Source organism: Dasypus novemcinctus, chromosome 13 (assembly GCF_030445035.2).
Source record: "Dasypus novemcinctus isolate mDasNov1 chromosome 13, mDasNov1.1.hap2, whole genome shotgun sequence".
Classification (NCBI taxonomy): Eukaryota; Metazoa; Chordata; class Mammalia; order Cingulata; family Dasypodidae; genus Dasypus; species Dasypus novemcinctus.
Genome location: NC_080685.1, coordinates 65,705,771 through 65,725,881, shown reverse-complemented (window position 1 = coordinate 65,725,881; position 20,111 = coordinate 65,705,771). Strand labels below are relative to the sequence as shown.

Here is a 20,111-nt window from a genome sequence, read left to right as displayed (position 1 = left end):
AGCAAACCTTTGTTCCTTATTTCCTTAATGATCTAGCAATTGCTGTTGAGTTTTGCTTATAATCATAAGAACAAGTATAAGTATTCATAAAGCAATTTACCATATGGCAGATACAATTCTAAAAGTTTAATATAAATTAAATTATTTAATTAGTTTATAAGCTAAAAAGCTAATAATGAATCAGGAGATGATTTCTTCTGGGGAAAGAGAATAGTTAAAATCCAGTTTACATCTGTCTTAATGGTAAAATTCCAGAATTCGACCCCAGTTCTCATTCTATTCGATTTCACTGCTGATATTCTATTATTATAATTTCCTTCGTGATAATATTTGATTACTAATACTTCTCTGCCCATATTAAGGCACCTCATGCCCACTACTATTACTTTCCAGCTCTTATTCCTTCTTTTACTTCTTTCTGACTCCTTCATTGTTGTCTTCAAATTTCATTTCTTCAGTTATTTTTTCTAAGATGTTTTAAAATGTGAGTATCAGTGAGAGTGTTATTGTTTGCTGTGTAGAGAGATATAGAGGACAGGATTCCAAATACTTCCTCCAGCTACTGAGGACAGCAGGGAAGAAATAAGTATATTTATGCTTCTTGTAAGGACATGAAGAATTTAAAACTTCATCTCTGGGATTGTGGGTCCGGCCATACTCAGGCCATCCAAGTACAGTACCACATTTTCTTCCATCTAGTTGTTTCCTTAGGATGGAAATGAGAACAGCTGTTAAAAATAAGAGCACATGAGTCAATCTTGAATCCCAATGTAGTAATTACAATTTCCATCTCAGTTGGCAAGGGCCTTCCCAGTGTACTAAACGCCATATCACAGCCCATTTGTGGGGAAAAAAAACCCTACTGATGGTGTTGTCAATTTTATACCAAGACTTAAATTTTGTTTTCCAAACCTCTAAGATTAAACACTAAATAAGTTGCCAAACCAAGAAAAATAACAAGGAATAAAATACTGCAATTTAAAAACTTGATTCTTGAGACATGCCCTTTTACTGGCTTAAATTTTGCCTTTGACCAGATCTCTAGGTCCATATTAGAAATGTCAGTTACCACTGTTGCACATTTTTAAAGGTATTTCTTCTGGGCTTCATGGAATCCTCAGGAAGAGTTTTGCTTGAACTGTTGTAGGGGCTATGTCTTGAATTGCATTGTTTCTTTTCCAAATTACTACAGCTTACAACCCAGTAAACCGATCTTAAAAGAGTCATGCATGTCCTATTAACTAATTATCACCCTTAATGGCAGATTGATCCTTTTTTAGTTCTGCTCAGTCCTTGATCGAGCTTTCCCGTTGTCTGTGGCCCTGCTGGTTTATGAATGAGCTGTTCTCAAATGACCAATCTGATATTGCCCTATAAATGCTGATCAGTGCAATTGGCAAGAGAACTTTGTGTCCTTTAAGGAAGTGGAGAGCACAGGAGACTTGGCTCTTACTCTCATTTTCCCCACATTATTCACCTTCCTGGGAGTCAATTTCTTTATTGTTAGAAAAGATTATTTCTAAAGTTCCTTTCCCACTAAGATTTCTACACTACTGTTATCCCTGGGCCTCTAGGCCCTACTTTCATGTGTTGAAAATAGACATTTGTATGCATGGTGGAATTCTGGGAAGGCACTCACCCCAGCTCCCCTGACCACACCTAAGATCACACCATTAGAACGTCATTCCTTCATGATAGGATATTACCTCTTCAGTATAGCACCTTTTAAGACCCAGTATAGTTGGAAGGGTAAGCCCATAAAACTGATAGTGAGGCAGTACAGTGTATAGTGTAGTGGTTAAAAGCGCAGGCTGTGGAGTCAGACTGCCTGAGTTCACCCTCTAGGTCTGCCACTTATTAGCTGTAGGGCTTTAATTCATCTTTCTTTGTCTCAGTGTTCTCCTCTGTAAAATGGGGATGATAATATTCACTTCAGAAGTTTTTGTGAGGTTTCAATGAGATAGGTAAAGTACTTAGAACAGTATCTTACTGTAGTAGTGTTGGCTATTATTGTCAGCCATCTGCACATTAGGAAAAATTAATATACTGATATCATTTTGACAGAAACATGAGATCAGGTCGCAGAGAAATTAGAGCGTTGTTCAGGAAAGAGGGAGGAGGTGATTTTGGCACACAAGGCACCGGGAAGTGAGGACCTGCCTGAGTGAGGTCTTGTGACTGATAGCGTAAGGCCCCTGGGTGCCTGAGATAAAGAGAGAAGCATTTATAAGCCAAAGAAAGTGGGACGGGGCTGCTTCCAGTTCTAGCTACAATGTCTAGTCACTAATAAAGTAAATTAGCTAGTGTGATGAGCAAGTAATGTAACGTACACCTACATATGAACGTTGAATTTAATGCTTGCTTAACTTTTTCTGTGTATCATAATTCTATTCCTTGTAATATTATGGTAATTCTAGGGCTCTGAACTATAACACTTGAAGAACCATGGGAAAATGTAAAATAACATACTTTTCTTTGCTAAATGCCCTTACGTCTTTCCTTTAGATTACATGAAGCAGATGACGTTTGAAGCCCAAGCCTTTTTGGAAGCTGTGCAATTCTTCCGACAGGAGAAGGGTCATTATGGCTCGTGGGAAATGATCGCGGGGAATGAAATCCAGGTAACAACACGGCTCAGAAATTCAGATGCTCTCTGTGTCTGGGTGGTAGGAGGTGAGAGTCATTTTAGCAAGCAAGCAAACAAAAAAGAAGTTGCAAGAATGGAAGATGTGGTTTCACAGGCCATTTTTCTCAATTTTCACAATCATTTGGTCAGTGAGATAGAGGGCACCCATTCCAAACACAAACTTAAGGTGGCAGCCAGAGATACTGCAATGGAGAGAGCTATTTATGTTGTTGGGTTTTTTTTTTTCAATTAAAAAAAAAGGATTATGCTTTCAAATGACGTCACACTTCCAGAGGAGAAATAAATGTGAGCAGCATGGTATAGTGGAAAGAGTATATTGGGGCTTTAGAGTCAGGAGACTTGGATTTGAGTCATGGAAAGTTATTTAACTTTTCTTAGTCTCAGTTTACTCCTCCAAAAAAAAAAAAAAAAAGAAAAGAAAACAATAATGTTCACCTTACAGGGTCGTGAGGATTCAGTGAGATCATGTCAGGAAAGTACTTGGCACATGATGATTTGCACTCATTATTTACTGAGTGTTATATCAATGATATAATTCATGAAAGCGAGTTTAAAAAGCATTAAGCTGTTTTCTATACATTCAGCTGCCTTTTCTCATTTTCTTTCCTCCATGGGCCATCATTGTTTCCCTCAATCCTGATTAAATGCTAGTCATATGTCTCAGCACCTCTGCGGGTGTGGTCCCAGAGGCAGAGTTACAAGTCTCCAAAGGAAACTGTGTTTCATGATGTGATCCCAACCTCCCGATGACACCAATCACAGGGCTGATTCAGTCAAGAAGAGGGGCCTGGGCAGGGGTGTTATTTAATTATAAACACACAGTATCCAAGAATGCCCTTCTTTTTTTTTCCTTTAACATCCCCTAGAGTACCCCTTTTGGGGTCTGTGAACTGTTATTAGGAAATAACATTTGGAAGATGCCAGATGGTACTGTGCCTCTCTATGGACATTAAACATCTAAGCCAAAAACATTTTCTCATGATGATGTGTCTGTTCTGTATTGTTTTACTATATGACTCATAATCTTTTTTGGGGGGGTTGAGTCTAACCTCATTTATTTCCCAACCTGAGACTTATTCCAGAATATTCACCAATTCTTGGTTTCTGATATTTATGGAAACATCCATTTTTAATAGTACTTATGCCAAAAAGGAAAATGAAAATATAGAAGAGGCTGAAACATACGACACTGATTGGCCTATAAGCAAACTTATTTGATAGAAAAACCAGTATTAAAATTCCTTTGTGCAATAGTTTAAATATTCAAATCCTAATTCTCTTTGTTTTATCAATGTTATGAAGTGGGCAGGGCAGTTATTATTTCCATTTGGTAAACAAGAAAACTGAGAGAGACACATAGAATTTAAGCAACTTGCCCAGTTTTATTAATGCAGCAACTATTTACTGAGCACCTACTATAGCCAGTACTGTGCCAGATGCTAGTGATACAGAGATGGACAAGACAGAATGACCCTGCTCTGTGGAGTTCATAGCTCACATGCTAAGTAGACAAATGGCAAAGGAAATGATGGCTTCTGACTCCTGGGCTGATGAAAGATGAGCACCACTCTTGGAATATACTAAACTACACATTTTTTTAGCTCTTTGAGTTCAGTCATGCCACTTGCTTTATTTTTTTTCACCTGAAATCTCATGTCAGCACCCCTTCCTTCACAATGCCATGAGAGCAGGTCCTTGATAAATCTTTTAGGAGGGTTAGGTGTTGGGATTGTTGTGTTTGTGTGTTTTTTTTTTAAAGATTTATTTCTGTCCCCTTCCCCCCCCCCCACCGCCCCAGTTGTCTGCTCTCTGTGTCCATTTGCTGTGTGTTCTTCTGTGACCACTTCTGTCCTTATCAGCAACACTGGGAATCTGTGTTTCTTTTTGTTGCATCATCTTGTTGTGTCAGCTCTCCACATGTGCAGCACCATTCCTGGGCAGGCTGCGCTTTCTTTCACGCTGGGTGGCTCTCCTTACAGGGTGCACTCCTTGCACGTGGGGCTTCCCTACATGGGGGACACCCCTGCATGGCAGGGCACCCCTTGCGTGCATCAGCGCTGCGCATGGGGCAGCTCCACACCAGTCACGGAGGCCCAGGGTCTGAACTGCGGACTTGCCATGTAGTAGGCGGATGCCCTATCCATTAGGCCAAGTCCACTTCCCAAGATTGTTGTGGTTTCTTTTGTTTGCTTTCTACTTTTTGCTTTCAGCTACAGTGTACCAAGTGCTAAAAGTGCAAGAGAACAAAATGACACATTCCTTGCCATCATGATGAGGCAAGGCATACATATAAAGCATCCCAAGAACACGACAGCATTGTATATGTGTGTGTGTAGATAGATGGGTCTGTACATACATGGATATCATAAAGGATTAGCATGGAGCAGTCATAGTAAGGTGTTCATTTTGCAGTATAAAAATATACCATAAGCAGAAAAACAAAACAAAACAAAAACAGAAACAAGATCAGTAAAAGCTGGAGTTATCAAGGTGTCCAGTAAGAAGTTTTATTCTCCTAGAAATTTGAGTATCTTTGGTGAAATAAAAAACTCATGAAATTTGAATGCTAGAAGGACATTTCAGGATTTTTCATACAGCACTCTCTAGATGAGAAGAAGAATGCTCAGCGAGGTTAAAAGACTTGGCTGAAGTTGCAAGGCCAGTCTGTGACAGAAATGCACCTTCAATCATACCAGCTATCTGTAGAGAAGCGGATAAAAAGGAAATGGCTTCCAAAAATTTCCTGCGTGGTGCCTGGTAAGAACTCAGTTTCTCTATAGCCTCTTATATGTGGAGCTCAACATTAAAGCAAGGTTTATCCTAAAGTTCACAGAAAAAAGTGATTAGGGATCTAAAGAAGCTACCAAGTAGTTAAAGTGGCATAGCATAATTGAGTTTGAGAATAGAACATCTTTAAAGCTCTGTGTTTATTTGCAGTTTTCTTCATGTTTGCTAAGAACTTAATCATAAAACTGTCCTAACTGCCTATATCCTATTCAGAAGATTTTTAGTCTTAATTTCTTCATAATAATGACTCACACAGCAAGTATGGTACACCTTCATGGCAATGGTTATTTTAGGCAATTGCCCAGGCAAAGCAAATATCTTAGAATAATTTGCCTGAAGGACTGTTAAGGTAAAAATATTTGCATACCAGTAAAAATACCAATAAATTTTCTACTCATCAATATAAATGTGTCAAATGAGATTATGAAGTAAAGCACTTTGCAAAATGCAAAGGACTCTACAGTTACTTGAGATATTTATTTTTGCCTTTATATTGACCAGATTGGCCAAGAGAGCCACTCTAATTCTCACAGAACAGGCCGGGTTCAAGATAAGAAACCTATCTCCGTTTTTGTTGTTTTTCTTTTTTTGGTCTTATCCGTACCTTCAGACTTGTCTTTTGTCTAATAACATTGAAGGTAGCCCCTGTAAATGGTTTCTTTCACCCATGAGTCCTGAGCAACACAATGGGCACAGGTCCAACAGCCTGGACAGATGGTGGGACCCGCCTCAGGAAGGAGGGCAGTCTCTGACCTCAAACCTTCCTCACAACTTCAGTGTCCGAGGGTAATGGTGTGGCAAGGCCTTCAGGAACTGAGCCTGGGTTTCTTAGTTTGGGTATGGTGGAATTCAAAAAAGAAAGCTCTCTATATCCCAGCATGTTAAATTGACATGTCCCCTCCCCAGTCTGGTGATTTTTTGTTGTTGTTTAGCAAAGTGATATTTTCAAATCCTTTATCATAAAATTCAGTAGATCTTGTTCTGAGAGGAGGCTGGGGAACCCTTAATAATTATCATTTATTTATCAGATTTGCTACTTTCCCTAGAATAGCCCATGGGCTTAGGACCCTGCTCTGGAGACCCGACCAAGATAGGGGGACCCAGAGTGAACCCTGGGCAGATAAGGGGAGGTATTAGGATCAGGATGAGGGACTGGAGGTTGGAGGAAGAAGGTGATGATGTTGGTATGAGACACACTGGGGCATCAGCACCCAGAGGCTCTGCCTGTCCCAAGCCCCACTTCCTGCAATCCACAGCTACTCTTCTTCTTTCAAGACATATTTCCTTTTCAAAATTCTCCAAGTTGTAAAATAGAACCAAATTTCTTGGAACATTTTATGAGAAAGACTGAAAGAAAACTATAAGCCCACCCAAATAGAACTACATTGTTTTTCTTTGGCCTTTATATAGCATTTTCATTTTTCAAACCCCTTTCATACTTAAACTCAAATTCAAACCAAACTCTGCAAAGGGATGACTTAAGACAGTAAGATTTTTAAATTTAACGCTTTTTAGACACATTGATTTTAAGTTCTGGCGTCAGTCTTCGTTACCCTCTTAGCTCACTCTTCCCATGCCACACTTCCTCATTCTTGGGCATGTGTGTCCCAAACAAGAACTTATTTTATAGAGCAGGACGAGAGTCCATGGATTAGTAATTACCTACTTGAATCTAATTGTCAGACCTGTTGATTTCCATGGATCTTGTACACATCAAGGTCCTCTTAAACTCATCAGAAGATGGTGGCCCAACTCTGGACTGCCCCAGAGAATGGCTAAGAAAGTTAAAAACCTCTCCACCAATGAATTACCAGTACTAGTATCTACCCTATCTCCACTGTAATCTGTCACACCAGCAGTTCCTTGCCATGGATGGCAGAGCTACTGGCTACACAGCCCTGAGCCAGGATCCTCCAGGAAGACTTGACTGGATGCCTGCCCACCGTCCACCCTGGGATGGTTCTTGTTTAGTTCAGCTCTGGCCTTACATCCTGCTCTAACAGAGCTCTGGTGAAAGACAAAATCTAGTGAGCTCATGAGTATTTCTGTGAACATGAGGCTGACTCATGACCTCAGAGAAAATCCTTCTTAATTCCCAAGGCTTAATTTGAAGTTTTATAAGAACGGAGAAGGGTCAACTATTTTAGACAAATATTATTTTGAATTCAATGAACAGATGTCTCAAGTGATTCTCCAATTTTCCTGTCTCCATTCCCAAAACTACTCTTGTCCTTTTATAAATCTTACCCTGCATCCTGACATTGGAAGCTGAGATGTGAGCCCCATAAGGCTCATGGTAAAAGTGACTGAACAGCAAGGCGGTTTTCATTCAGGTTGGGGGCAGTAAAGAAGGTGGGGCAGTATGGAAACTGTAATGAATGGCCATGTAAGATGTTGCTCAGATTCACAGGAAATATTTTTGTGAAACAAGCCAAAATTTAGGACACCTTTGGGAACAATTCTTTAAAAACTTGAAATTTTAGACTTTCTGTGTTCAGTTCAGCCCAGAAATGTTCAATTTTTCCAAAGTATTTGTTACTTCCTTTTTTAAGAGGATGGAGGTAGTGTTCAGAGGACAATTTGGACAAAGGGCATGAAGATGCTTGGATCTTGGGGAAGCTCAAGGAAGGATGGTAGTGCCAGGTTAGGATTCAAGTCACCAAAACTAAGCCTGACACACTTTACCATTTTGCTAAGGATGCCTTTATCCATAACTGAAATTTCCTCACTTACCCAAAATGCGCTAGGTTCTTCTAGTTTGAATTTGAAGAATTTGTTCTTTCCAAATGGGCAAACATATGTAATCTAGACATTGTTTTTCCATGTGGATGTTTAAGGATGTTTATCCTCTAAGATGATCTAAATTGAGGTTTCTGTGGTCTCAGAACCACGTTTAAATATAAGATTAATCTAACAGATTTTAGGGAGCCTGGATAATGTTACATAGCACAAAATGGGGACAGCTAGTCCTGGCATCTTTCTTGTCCTGATACTCAGATTTAGCACCGACTGATGGACTCTGGGGCTTTCTTTCGCCCTGCAGATCCTGAGTAACCTGGTGATGGAGGAGCTCCTGCCAACCCTCCAGACGGACCTTCTGCCTAAAATGAAGGGGAAAAAGAACGACAGAAAGAGGGCCTGGTTCAGTGTAAGCAATGATTTTGCCCTGCAACTGTGCTACTCAAAATGCAATTTCCCCTTCCCTTTATAGGACAGCTTTTCTTTTTAAATAATTCCTTCCCTGGGTGGAGAACTGCCTACTGTGAACCTGCTCAATCTCACTTACATGAGAACTAATCCAAACAGACTCGAATTTTGAAAGAAAAATTGTTAGAATGTGGTGGTGTGGTTTTGTTTATGTTCGGATGGTCTGATAAACTCTCATCCCTCACCTTGAGTCTGTCAGATGCTCACATATGGCAGGGCCCTGATTTATGTGTTATTTCCCTTCGTAGCTCCTCGAGGAGGCCTACAACCTGGTTCAGCATCAAGTTTCAGAAGGATTAAGCGCCTTGAAGGAGGAATGCAGGGCTCTGACAAAGGGCCTGGAAGGAACAATTCGTTCAGACATGGATCAGATCGTGAACTCAAAGAACTTTTTAATTGGAAAGATCAAAGGTCAGTGAAGATAATCTATGTTCTATGAATTAAATAAACTGTACATTTGGGGGATCTACTGCATAGTTAAATATATGTGCTTTCAGAGGATAATTAAACTGGGAAATTGGGAAAGGGTGATAGCAGTGCAGTAAGGAGCATGCCAGAGGAGCTGGTAAGGGGCCTGGACCTTCCCAGGGAAGCTTCTGGAACATAAGGCAGAGGCAAATTTGCTCTGCCTGTGGTGGTGCTTGTGCAGTACCTCTTAAATGGGATTATAATGGTCTTTGCCTCCGTGCCCTCTCTGCTGGAAGCTCTCCAAGAATAGAGCCATATTTTCATAGTTCACTCTGGTATACCCAGTGCCTGCACCAGGCCAGGCATGTACAGGCTCTCAGTGAATATTTGAACCAGTGCATAACTGGATACTTCTCTACTAGGAAAGTCCACGTTTTTGTCTTGGAGTCGGTAAATCTAGATTCTCACCCCAATTCCACTATTAGCCTTATATGGTCTTAGGCAGATGCTTGGACAAAGGACTTTTTTGTGCCTTACTGTCCCCATCTGAAAACAGGAGGATCCATAAAAGTAGCAAACTATAGCCTACAGGCCAAATTTGGCCTGTCACCTGTTTTGTTTTGTTTTTTTATAATCAATTTTATTGAAATGTATTCATAAACCTTACAGTTGATCTAAAGTGTGCAATCATTGGCATTTAGTATAACCATAGAGTTTTGCATTCATCACTTCAATCAGTATTAGAACAGTTTCATTAGTCCATAAAAACAAAAAAACAAAAACCCTATCCCTTAATAGTCACCTCTTTTTCTATCTTTCCCCTTCCATATGCAACCTTTTTTCATAAATAAAGTTTTATTAGAACACAGCCATATCCATTCATTTGTATATTGTCTGGGGTACTTTCATGTAGAGTTGAGTAGTTGAAACAGAAGCCTTATGGACAGTAAAGCATCAAATATTTTCTATCTGTCCCTTGATAGAAAAAGTTTGCCTATCCCCTCACAAGAGGCCTTGGATGGCCTGCAAGGAATTCTACAGAGCAAAAATTCTCTGCTTCTCCACTCTTTCTGGGTCCCCCAAAATCCCAACATACACACCAACATCGAATGTCACTTCAGAGGAAACCAAGCTGGCTCGTCTGTGATTATTTATCAGCAATGTGCTTATGTAGTCACTGCTCGGATTATTCACTCACCCCCTCTTTCATTTAATCAAAACTATTACTGTATGCTTATTTAGCAAGGTGATAGAGCTTTAGCAGTGAACAGGGAGGACCCTGTTCCCATCCTCATGAGGATTATAGTCTAACAGTGTGCTTGAGAGGTAATTCTTTGCCAGTCAGAACCTTTGCCTGTGACCCAGCTTGCTTCAGAGCTCCGTAGAGGTGCTAGTGGAGGAGGCATAACTTCAGCAAGGGTGTTCATGCCAGTACATCTGTTTGTGATTTTACTCACATTATGTCCATTTCACAGATGAGAACACCGAGGCAGAAATTAAGTAAGAGAGATTAAGTAACTTGCCCAAGCTTCCAAAGGTAGTGTGTACCAGAGTCAGGCTCCAAGCCCAGCTGGGCTAGCTCCAGTGCTTTCTCTTAATCACTGTGCTCCACTGCTTCTCAACAACCACCTTAAGTTGAAATAATGCTTATGAATTTATGGGCCACAATACAATATTCGTCACCACAGCATCTCTATATGCTTGAAAAAATAGCACAGTATGCCTGTGCGGGACATGAGACTTATTCAGCTCCCAAGGAAGTGTCCATCGACCACAGTCCGGGAAGCACTGGTAATTCCAGGACATGAGTTGCTCCCAAGTGGGGAAATTTGAACCAGGCTTTGAAAAGAGGAGTACCATCTTTATAAGAAGAGGAGGACAAAGCAAGGCAAAAGTGAAAGGAGCGCTGAGAACAGAGGTGCAGCTCGGTGGCCAGGCACACTGTGGAGATGAGGCAGAGTGGAGCAGCCACAGCAGGTACTTTCCCTCCCACCCCAGCTCCCGGTGCCAGGTTCCAGCCACACCCTGCAGGTCAAAGCAGCAAGCAGCCGCTAAACCTTCCTTTATGTTAGCAGCATGCTTGATTATTCTGAAATTTCAGTATGTGCTTTTCAAATAGTTCTTCTCTCAGAATTAATTAATTTCAGGGGTTTGTTTATCTGCCTGGGACAGGCAGCCAAAATTTTGCATTTTGGTAGCAAGAAAGTCAATTTTAGAAGATCCATACATTGTTCATACTTGAATCAAACAATTGAAAGGCATTTTTCCCTATTTAATGCTTTTTAAAATTGTTTTTAATAAAGTAGGTGTAGGTTTACAGAAAATTGATGGAGAAAATACAGAGTTCCAAATTAGCTCCCCCCATTATGAACACCTTGTATTACTGTGGTAACTTTGTTATAATTGATAAAATAATATTGTTACAATTATACTATTAAGCCAATCTTTATTGTTAGTGTTGCACAATCCTATGGCTTTTTAAAAAAAATTATTCTTGTAGTATATATATAAACTAAAATTTCCCCCTTTTAACCAAATTCAATAAGTAATTCAGTGGTGTTCATTGCATTGTTGTGCTGCCTTCACCATCATCCATTACTGAAGTCTTTCATCACATCAAACAGAAACTCTGTACGAATTGAGCATTACTTCCCATTTTCTACCTCCATGCCTGCCCCCGGTAACCTGTATTGTTTATCTTTTTGCTGTTGAGTTGTAGTGTTTCTTCATGTAGTCTGGTTATTAAGCCCAAATGAAAAATGGGCAAATGTCTGGAGCATTTCTTCAAAGATATACAAATGGCCAATAGGCACATGAAAAGATGTTCAACATCATTAGCTGTTAATGAAATGCAAATCAAAGCTACAGCAAGATACCATTTCATACCCCCTAGAATGGTACTGTTTAAAAATTGGAGTATCACAGGTGTTGGAGCAAATATGGGGGACACTCATTCATTGTTGGTGAGAATGTGAAATAGTACAGCTGCTGTGGAAATCAATTTGGCAGTTCCTCAGAAAGTTAGCTATAGAATTACCATATGCCCCAGCAGTCCCACTGCTAGACATATACCCAAAAGTACTGAAAGTAGGAACTCAAACATATATTTGCATGGTGATGTTCATAACAGCATTATTCACAATTTCTAAAAATGGAAACAACCCAATTGTCAATCAACTCATGAATGGATAAACAAAATATGATATATATAGATATGGTATTTATTATTGTTTTGATTTGCATTTGCTTATTGGCTAATGATATTGAACATCTTTTCTTGTGCTTATTGGTCTTTGTATATCTTTGAAGAAATGTCTGCTCAAGATGTTTGCCCATTTTTTGATTTGGGTTGTTTGTCTTTTTGCTGTTGAGTTGTAGGTTTTCTTTATGTAAGTCTGGATATTAAACTCTTTCCAAGTATGTGGTTTCCAAATATTTTCTCCCATTTGGTTGGTTGTCTCTTTACATTCATGGTAAAGACTTTTGATGCACAGAAGGTTTTAATTTTGATGAAGTCCCATTTATATATTTTTTCTTTTGTTACTTGTGCTTTTATAGTAAAGCCTAAGAAACCGTTGCCTAACATACAGTCCTGAAGATGCTTCCCTTTATTTTCTTCTAGGAGTTTTATTGTTTGGGTTCTTATATATAGGTCTTTGATCTGTTTTGAGTTGTTTTTTTTGTATATGGAGTAAGAAAGGGGTTCACCTTCATTCTTTTGCATATGGATATCCAGTCTTCTCAGCACCATTTGTTGAAGAGACTGCACTTTCCTTGTTGAGTGGCCTTTGCAGCCTTGTCAACACTCGATTGGCCATAGATGTGAGGGTCTGTTTCTGAATTCTCAATTCTATGCCATTGGTCAGTCCTTGTGCCAGTACCATGCTGTTTTGATTACTGTAACTTTGTAATACACTTTAAAATTGGGAAACGTGAGTCTTCCAACTTGGTTCTTCTTTTTCATGATAGTTTGGCTATTCAGGACACCTGAGCCTTCCATATAAATTTTTTTTTTTTTTTTAAAGATTTATTTATTTATTTTTCCCCCCTCCCCTGGTTGTCTGTTCTTGGTGTCTATTTGCTGCGTCTTGTTTCTTTGTCCGCTTCTGTTGTCGTCAGCGGCACGGGAAGTGTGGGCGGCGCCATTCTGGGCAGGCTGCTCTTTCTTTTCACGCTGGGTGGCTTTCCTCACGGGCGCACTCCTTGCGAGTGGGGCTCCCCCACGCGGGGACACCCTTGCGTGGCACGGCACTCCTTGCGCGCATCAGCGCTGCGCATGGCCAGCTCCACACGGGTCAAGGAGGCCCGGGGTTTGAACCACGGACCTCCCATATGGTAGACGGACGCCCTAACCACTGGGCCAAAGTCCGTTTCCCTCCATATAAATTTGATGACAGGCTTTTCCATTTCTGCAAAGAAGGTTGTTGAAATCTTGATTGGGATTGTGTTGAATGTCTAAATTGCTTCCAGTAAGACTGACATCTTAACAATATTTAGTCTTTCAATCCATGAACATAGAGTATCCTTACATTTATTTAGGCCTTCTTTGATTTCTTTTAGCAATGTTTTGTGGTTTCCTGTATAAATTCTTTTATATCTTTGGTTAGATTTATTCCTAGATATTTGATTCTTTTACTTACTACTGTAAATTGAAAGTTTTTCTTGATTTTTTCCTTCTTATTGTTCATTGCTTGTGTACAGAAACTACTGATTTTGGTGTTGATCTTGTACCCTGCCATTTTGCTGAATTTGTTCATTAGTTTATGTGTGGACTTTTCAGTATTTTCTGTATATAGGATCATGTCATCTACAAATAGGAAAATTTTACTCCTTCCTTTCCAATTTTGATGATGTTTATTTCTTTTTCTTGCCTAGTTGCTCTAGCAAGAGCTACCAGTACAATGTTGAATAACAGTGGTAAGAGTGGGCATCTCTGTCTGTTCCAAATCTTACAGGGAAAGCGTTTAGTCTTTCACTATCAAGTAGGATGTTAGCTGTGGATTTTTCTTAAATGCCCTTTTATCATGTGAGAAGTTTCCCTCTATTTCTACTATTCTAAGTGTTTTTTTCAAGAAGTGGTGCTGGGGGAAGTGGCTGTGGCTTAATTAATTGGGCTCCCATCTACCATATGGGAGGCCCAGGGTTCATGTCCCAGGGCTGCCTTGTGAAGGCAAGCTGTTCTGTGCTCATGGAGAGTTGACAACAGTCCATGCCCATGGAGAGCTGACGGCCCGTGCCTGTGGAGAGCTGGTGTAGCAAGATGATGCAACAGAGGAAGACAAGCAGACAAGCAGAAGAACACGCAGCAAATGGACAGAGAGAGCAGACAGCAAGCAAGCTGCAAGGGGGAGATGGGATAAATAAAAGTAAAAATAAATCTTTAAAAAAAAAGAAGTGGTGCTGGATTTCATCAAATGATTTCTCCACATCAATTAAGATGATCATGTGCTTTTTTCTCTTATTCTGTTAATGTAGTTTATTATGTTAAATGATTTTCTTATATTTAACCACACTTGCATACCAGGGATAAATCCTACTTAAATCATGGAGTATAATGCTTTTAATATGCTGCCAGATTAGGTATGCTAGTATTTTATTGAGAATTTTTGCTTCTATAGTCATAAGAGATAATGATTTATAATTTTATTTTTTTGTATTATCATCTGGATTTGGCTTGAGGATTGATATTGGCCTTACAGAATGAATTAGGGAGTGTTCCCTTCTTTCAGTTATATGAAAGAGTGTGTGGAATTGGAGTTAAGTCTTCTTGGAATGTTTGGTAAAATTCCCCTGTGAAGCCACCTCATCCTGGGATTTTCTTTGTTGGGAGTTTTTTGATTGCTGATTCAATTTCTACCAGTAATTTGTTTGCTGAGATCTTGTATCTCTTCTTAGTCACTGTATATAGTTTTTTGTTTGTTTTTTTTTATTTAATTCCCCTCCCCTCCCCCGGTTGTCTGTTTTCTGTGTCTTTTTGCTGCGTCTTGTTTCTTTGTCCGCTTCTGTTGTCATCAGCGGCACAGGAAGTGTGGGCGGCGCCATTCCTCGGCAGGCTGCTCCCTCCTTCGCGCTGGGCGGCTCTCCTTATGGGTGCACTCCTTGCGCGTGGGGCTCCCCTACGCGGGGGACACCCCTGCGTGGCACGGCACTCCTTGCGCGCATCAGCACTGCGCATGGGCCAGCTCCACACGGGTCAAGGAGGCCCGGGGCTTGAACCACGGACCTCCCATGTGGTAGACGGATGCCCTAACCACTGGGCCAAAGTCTGTTTCCCTGTATATAGTTTTTAGGTTTCTAAAACTTTGTTCATTTCATTTAGATTATCTAATTTATTGGCATACATTTGTTCATAGGATCCATCATGATTCTTTTTGCTTCAGCAAGGTCAGTAGTAATGTCCCCCTTTTTATTTCTGTGATTATTATTTGTATCCTCTCTCTTTTTCTTTTCTATCTGGATATATTTTTCATCCATTTTTCTTGTTGTTACCAGAGGGTAAAAATTTAGCATCCTAAATATGTAACAATTATATTTTGTTTAGTACCAACTTAACTTCAATGGCATACACATATACTTTTCCTATACCCCTCTGTCCTTTCACCATTTTTTATACTTCTTGCCACTTATATCTCTATACATTATATGTCCAAAACCATAGATTTATCATACTTTATATGCATTTTGCATTTTAACATCTGTAAGAAGTTACATACAGAACAATACACTACAGTGATACTGGCTTTTATAATTACCCAATGGTTACCTTTACTGGAGGTGTTTATTTCTTTATTCTGCTTTTAACCACTGCCTATATTCTCTTCTTTCTGTCTCAAGAACTCTTTTAAGCATTGCTTGTAGGGCAGGTATATTTGTATTGAATTCCCTCAGCTTTTATTTATCCAGGAATGTCATAATCTCATCCTCAATTTTTTAAGAAAATCTTGCTAGATATAAAATTCTTAGTTGGCAATAGTTTTCTTTCAGCACTTTTAAGTATTTCATCCCACTGCCTTCTTGCCTCCATGGTTTCTGATGAGAAATCATCACTCAATCTAATTGGGACTTCCTTGTCTACAACACATTGCTTTTCTTGCAGCTTTCGCAGCTCTCTCCTTGTTCTTTGCATTTGATAGTGTGGTTAATATATATGACAGGGTGTGTTTTTCCTCATGTTTATCCTGTTTGTTGTTCTTGGATGTACATATGCATGTCTTTTGTTAAGTTTGGGAAATTATCTGTCATTATTATATATATATATGTATATATATATATTTTTTCTTCTTCCCCTTCTTCTCCTTCTGGGACCCCCATAGTGCATATATTAGTATACTTGATGGGTTCCCAGAGGTATTTCAGTCTATTTTCACTTTTTATAATCCTTTTTTCTTCTTATTCCTCAGCCTGGCTCATTTCATTTGTCTTATCTTTGAGTTTGCTTATTCTTTCTTCTGCCAGCTCTAGTCGGCTCTTAATACCCTCCAGGAAATTTTTCATTTAAATTCTTATGGCTTTCAACTCCGGTAGTTTTATTTGGTTCCTTTTTAAAATTCCTATTACATTACTAAGATTTTTGTATTGCTCATTTATTGTTTCCTGATACCTGTTACTTCTTTCTCTGTATTTTCCTTTATTCCCTTGAGCATTTTTAACATCTTTTTTAAAAAGTCTTTGTTTGGTATGTCCACAGTCTGGTCTAATTCATTGATGTTTTCTGGATTTTTATCCCCTTCCTTTGGATAGGCCATCATTTCCTATTTCTTTGTCTTGTATTTTTTGTTGCACACTGGACATTTTAATATTTTAAAGTGTTAACTCTGGGATTTATTCCCTGAGCTGTCTGTTTCTTGATTTTGTAACCAGCTTTTCTGGAGCTTCAGCCCTCCTATTGGGAAGGTCTGCCCAAAATGAATGCAGTGTGCGAGGTCTTCCCTGTCTTGTCTTGGTCTCTATCTTGTCTTGGGTTTGTGCATATTAGTTGTTTTAAGAGTTTCTTGTTTACAGGGGTTTGAGTGTCCTCTCCATTTTCTAGGAGACAGACATCCCTCTCCCTTTTGTTAAAAACTGGCAAGCTTTGCCCCAGCCAATCTGCTTTTATAGTTTCTTTCACTCCTTTCATTGTCTCAAGCTGCTTTTGCCTGGAGGGCAAATTCTGGGAGGGGGCACAGCAGAAGGGAGTTTCCCAAGCCAGTCTTTCCCAAACAAAACAGGTGCCAGGGACCCACAAAACGGGTGCAGACCAGCTCCAATACGCCCTAGGGAGGACATCGGGAAGGGTGCCAAGAGCCCTTCCCACAGTTCTCCAGAGCTAAGCTTTCTTGACCTGCCCAGCAAATGCAGCTCTTCCACTTAAGTCTCCTCCACTTCCAGCTATATCCCAGATGGCTGGGAACAATGACTACCCTCAGAGCCAGGCCCCCAGAGATCCAGTCACTAATCATAAACTGTGAGCAGTGATCAGCCATTCCCTCCCTTGGTCTTGGGGAAGAGCATTTTTATGTCCCTTTCTGTCACCAGCAAACTGGCAAGGTCTGGACCTCTCAGTGGCCTGCCACGAGAGTGGCAGATGGATGACAATAACTTCTGTACCCATAGAGCACTTTAATGGGCTTTACTGTAATTTACCAGCTTCTTTCTCCCACTCCTTCCTGGGTGCTATACAGTATTCTGCTAGCCTCCAGAGTTTCAAAATAGTTGTTTCAGACAGTTCCTACCTGTTTAGTAGCTGTTCTGGTAGAAGGACTGAATCCTGGAGAACCTTACTCCACCATCTCCCCACAATCCTCTCTCTTGTAATCTTTCATTCCACACTATATATTTTAATATTTTATTGTGTTAACTCTGGGATTTCCTGAGTTTCCTTAAGTTTGTATCCAGCTAGTGATGTGACATATTTCCTTGAGTGCCAGGAGGTAACAAAATAAGCAAATCAATGCACAAAACACCTTTTAATTTTCCTTGCAAATTGGCTGTGCTTTACATGATATTCTTCAAAGTTTGGCCCTCCTATCAAGATCAGGACAAGGCAAAAGTGAAGTTCTTTTGTGAACTTGTGTCTTGCCCTGGGCTTATGCTTGCTGGAGGTCTTAGTAATTCCCCCGTTTACAAAAATCCAAATGTCTTCTCTAATCCCTATGAAATTGACTCCCCCCTCCTTTTACAGTATTCTGTTGGATGTGCTAAAGCCAGTAATTCTTTATCCTAGGCAGCTTTGACTTAATTGTTTCTTATACTGCTTTAGCTGTCTGCAAGCTGCTTTTGCCTTCAGGGTATGTTCTAGTACATCAAATCTGAGAGGAGTTTCCTGTTTCAGTCTTTTAGGCTGCCACCCCAGAGACTGGCACCAACATGCGGCAACCCAGTATGTGCATAAGGGTTACTGTGCTCCTTCCAGAAGAACCAGGGACCCACAATGGAAGCTCAGGCTGGCTCTACACTACACTGGGGGGGGGGGGGCAGCTGGGATGCCATGAACATCCCCTACCCTTTTAAAAGCTGCATTTTCTTCATTTGTACTTGTCTAGTTACAGCACAGTAACCCTTTAACTGTTTTCTGGAATTCTGAGAATGTTCCGCCAGTTTTTACTAGTTTCTCAAAGATTCAGTGGGGATACAGTACCCCAGAGGATCAAAGGTCCTCATCTTGATTGACTAGAAGTCCATTTAATGTTTTTACATCCCAAATATTTATGAAAATATTCATAATAATAACAGTTTTTGTTTGATCTTCCATAACTGTGAAATACCTTTGCAAACTGAAATAGGAATGTGGCCAATATCTCACTCTAAACCAGATATTTGCCAATAATAAAATTAAGAAACACACTTGAATTTTATCCTGGTTCTGCTTATTAGGGTGTGTTGGTCAAGTCATCTAACATTTCCCAGCCTCCTTTTCCTCCATCTGCAAAATGGAAGGACTGACACCAGATGAATTTGTATTTGCCTTCAGTTCTGTTTTACTACACCAAGGTTATATCACTTGCCTAGACAGACTCACAAGGCTGGCCTTCTACTCCACAGAGAAAGCTCTGGCATCTTCCTGAATAAGCTTCAGGCTTCCTTCACTAGAGTGCTGCTTCCAAACCTGGTTGATCATGGAAATTACCTCAGTACCTGAAAAAAAAGATGATCTCCATGTCCTACCTCTGACTTCCTGAATCAAAATCTTCACTGTGTTCTTTTTTTCTAAATCTAAGGGCACAATATCCCCCTGGAGAATGGAATTATGGTTAGAATTTTTTCATCCTGTCAGTTTTCTGTACTCTGTACATTCACCTAATCAGAAAAAATAGTTTTTAATGGGGAATGGAATATGACACAGGTGGGGGACAAACTGAACGGAATTTGGTTCAATTTGCTTAAGAAAACACTGTACTTGATTTTTAAACAAGTGAATGGAATAATATCAGCTGATTAATTCTTAGAGAAATGAACTAAAACTTAATAAAATGGCTTTTTAGAAGACAAGGTATATGTATGCATTGATGGTGATTGATAAATGGGTGCATCACAGCATTTTCCCTACAAGCATGCAGTAGGGACTCTAGAGAAAAATGTGTTTTCATCCCAAGGCAGAGGAAAACTTGGATAAGGGAGAGATTCTTTTTGTCCCAATTCCCAAAACATGATAGTTTTCAATTCTGCTGAATGTTGGCACAGGACTCAATGGGCTAGTCTGTGTCTCCCACGTGAGCTTCCTTTGCTGCTAAATATCTTACTGGGGCACCATCTAGGCCTAATCTGTCTTTAGTGCTTCGGAATCAAACTTTGTTCTAAATCACAGTTTTCTGCCTCTTTCCTACCTCAGCAATGGTAGACCAGCCAGCCGAGAGAAGCTGTGCAGAGAGTGTGCAGCCATTCTTGGCATCCATTCTGGAGGAGATCATGGGACCAGTGAGTTCAGGATTCAGTGAAGTTCGTGCACTCTTTGAAAAAGAAGTGGATGAACTCAACCAGAGCTTTCAGACTACAAGAGACAGTGCCCAGCTAAAGGAGGTAAGATAAAGAGCCAGGGATCCAGGGAGCCAAGTATGAATGTTCTGTCCATGTCTGCCTTCTCCTT

At 40.0% G+C, this 20,111-nt stretch overlaps 1 protein-coding gene across 1 annotated transcript in view; it reads left to right on the top strand.

The window, feature by feature from the left end:
* Window positions 1–20,111, top strand: part of NIBAN1 (niban apoptosis regulator 1) — a 156,656-nt gene that overhangs the window by 115,788 nt on the left and 20,757 nt on the right. The window contains exons 6-9 of the mRNA XM_004468428.5: window positions 2,506–2,621; window positions 8,478–8,582; window positions 8,890–9,052; window positions 19,857–20,044. Of these exons, the coding sequence (XP_004468485.2) occupies window positions 2,506–2,621; window positions 8,478–8,582; window positions 8,890–9,052; window positions 19,857–20,044 (572 nt within the window). The remainder of the gene's footprint in view (window positions 1–2,505; window positions 2,622–8,477; window positions 8,583–8,889; window positions 9,053–19,856; window positions 20,045–20,111) is intronic.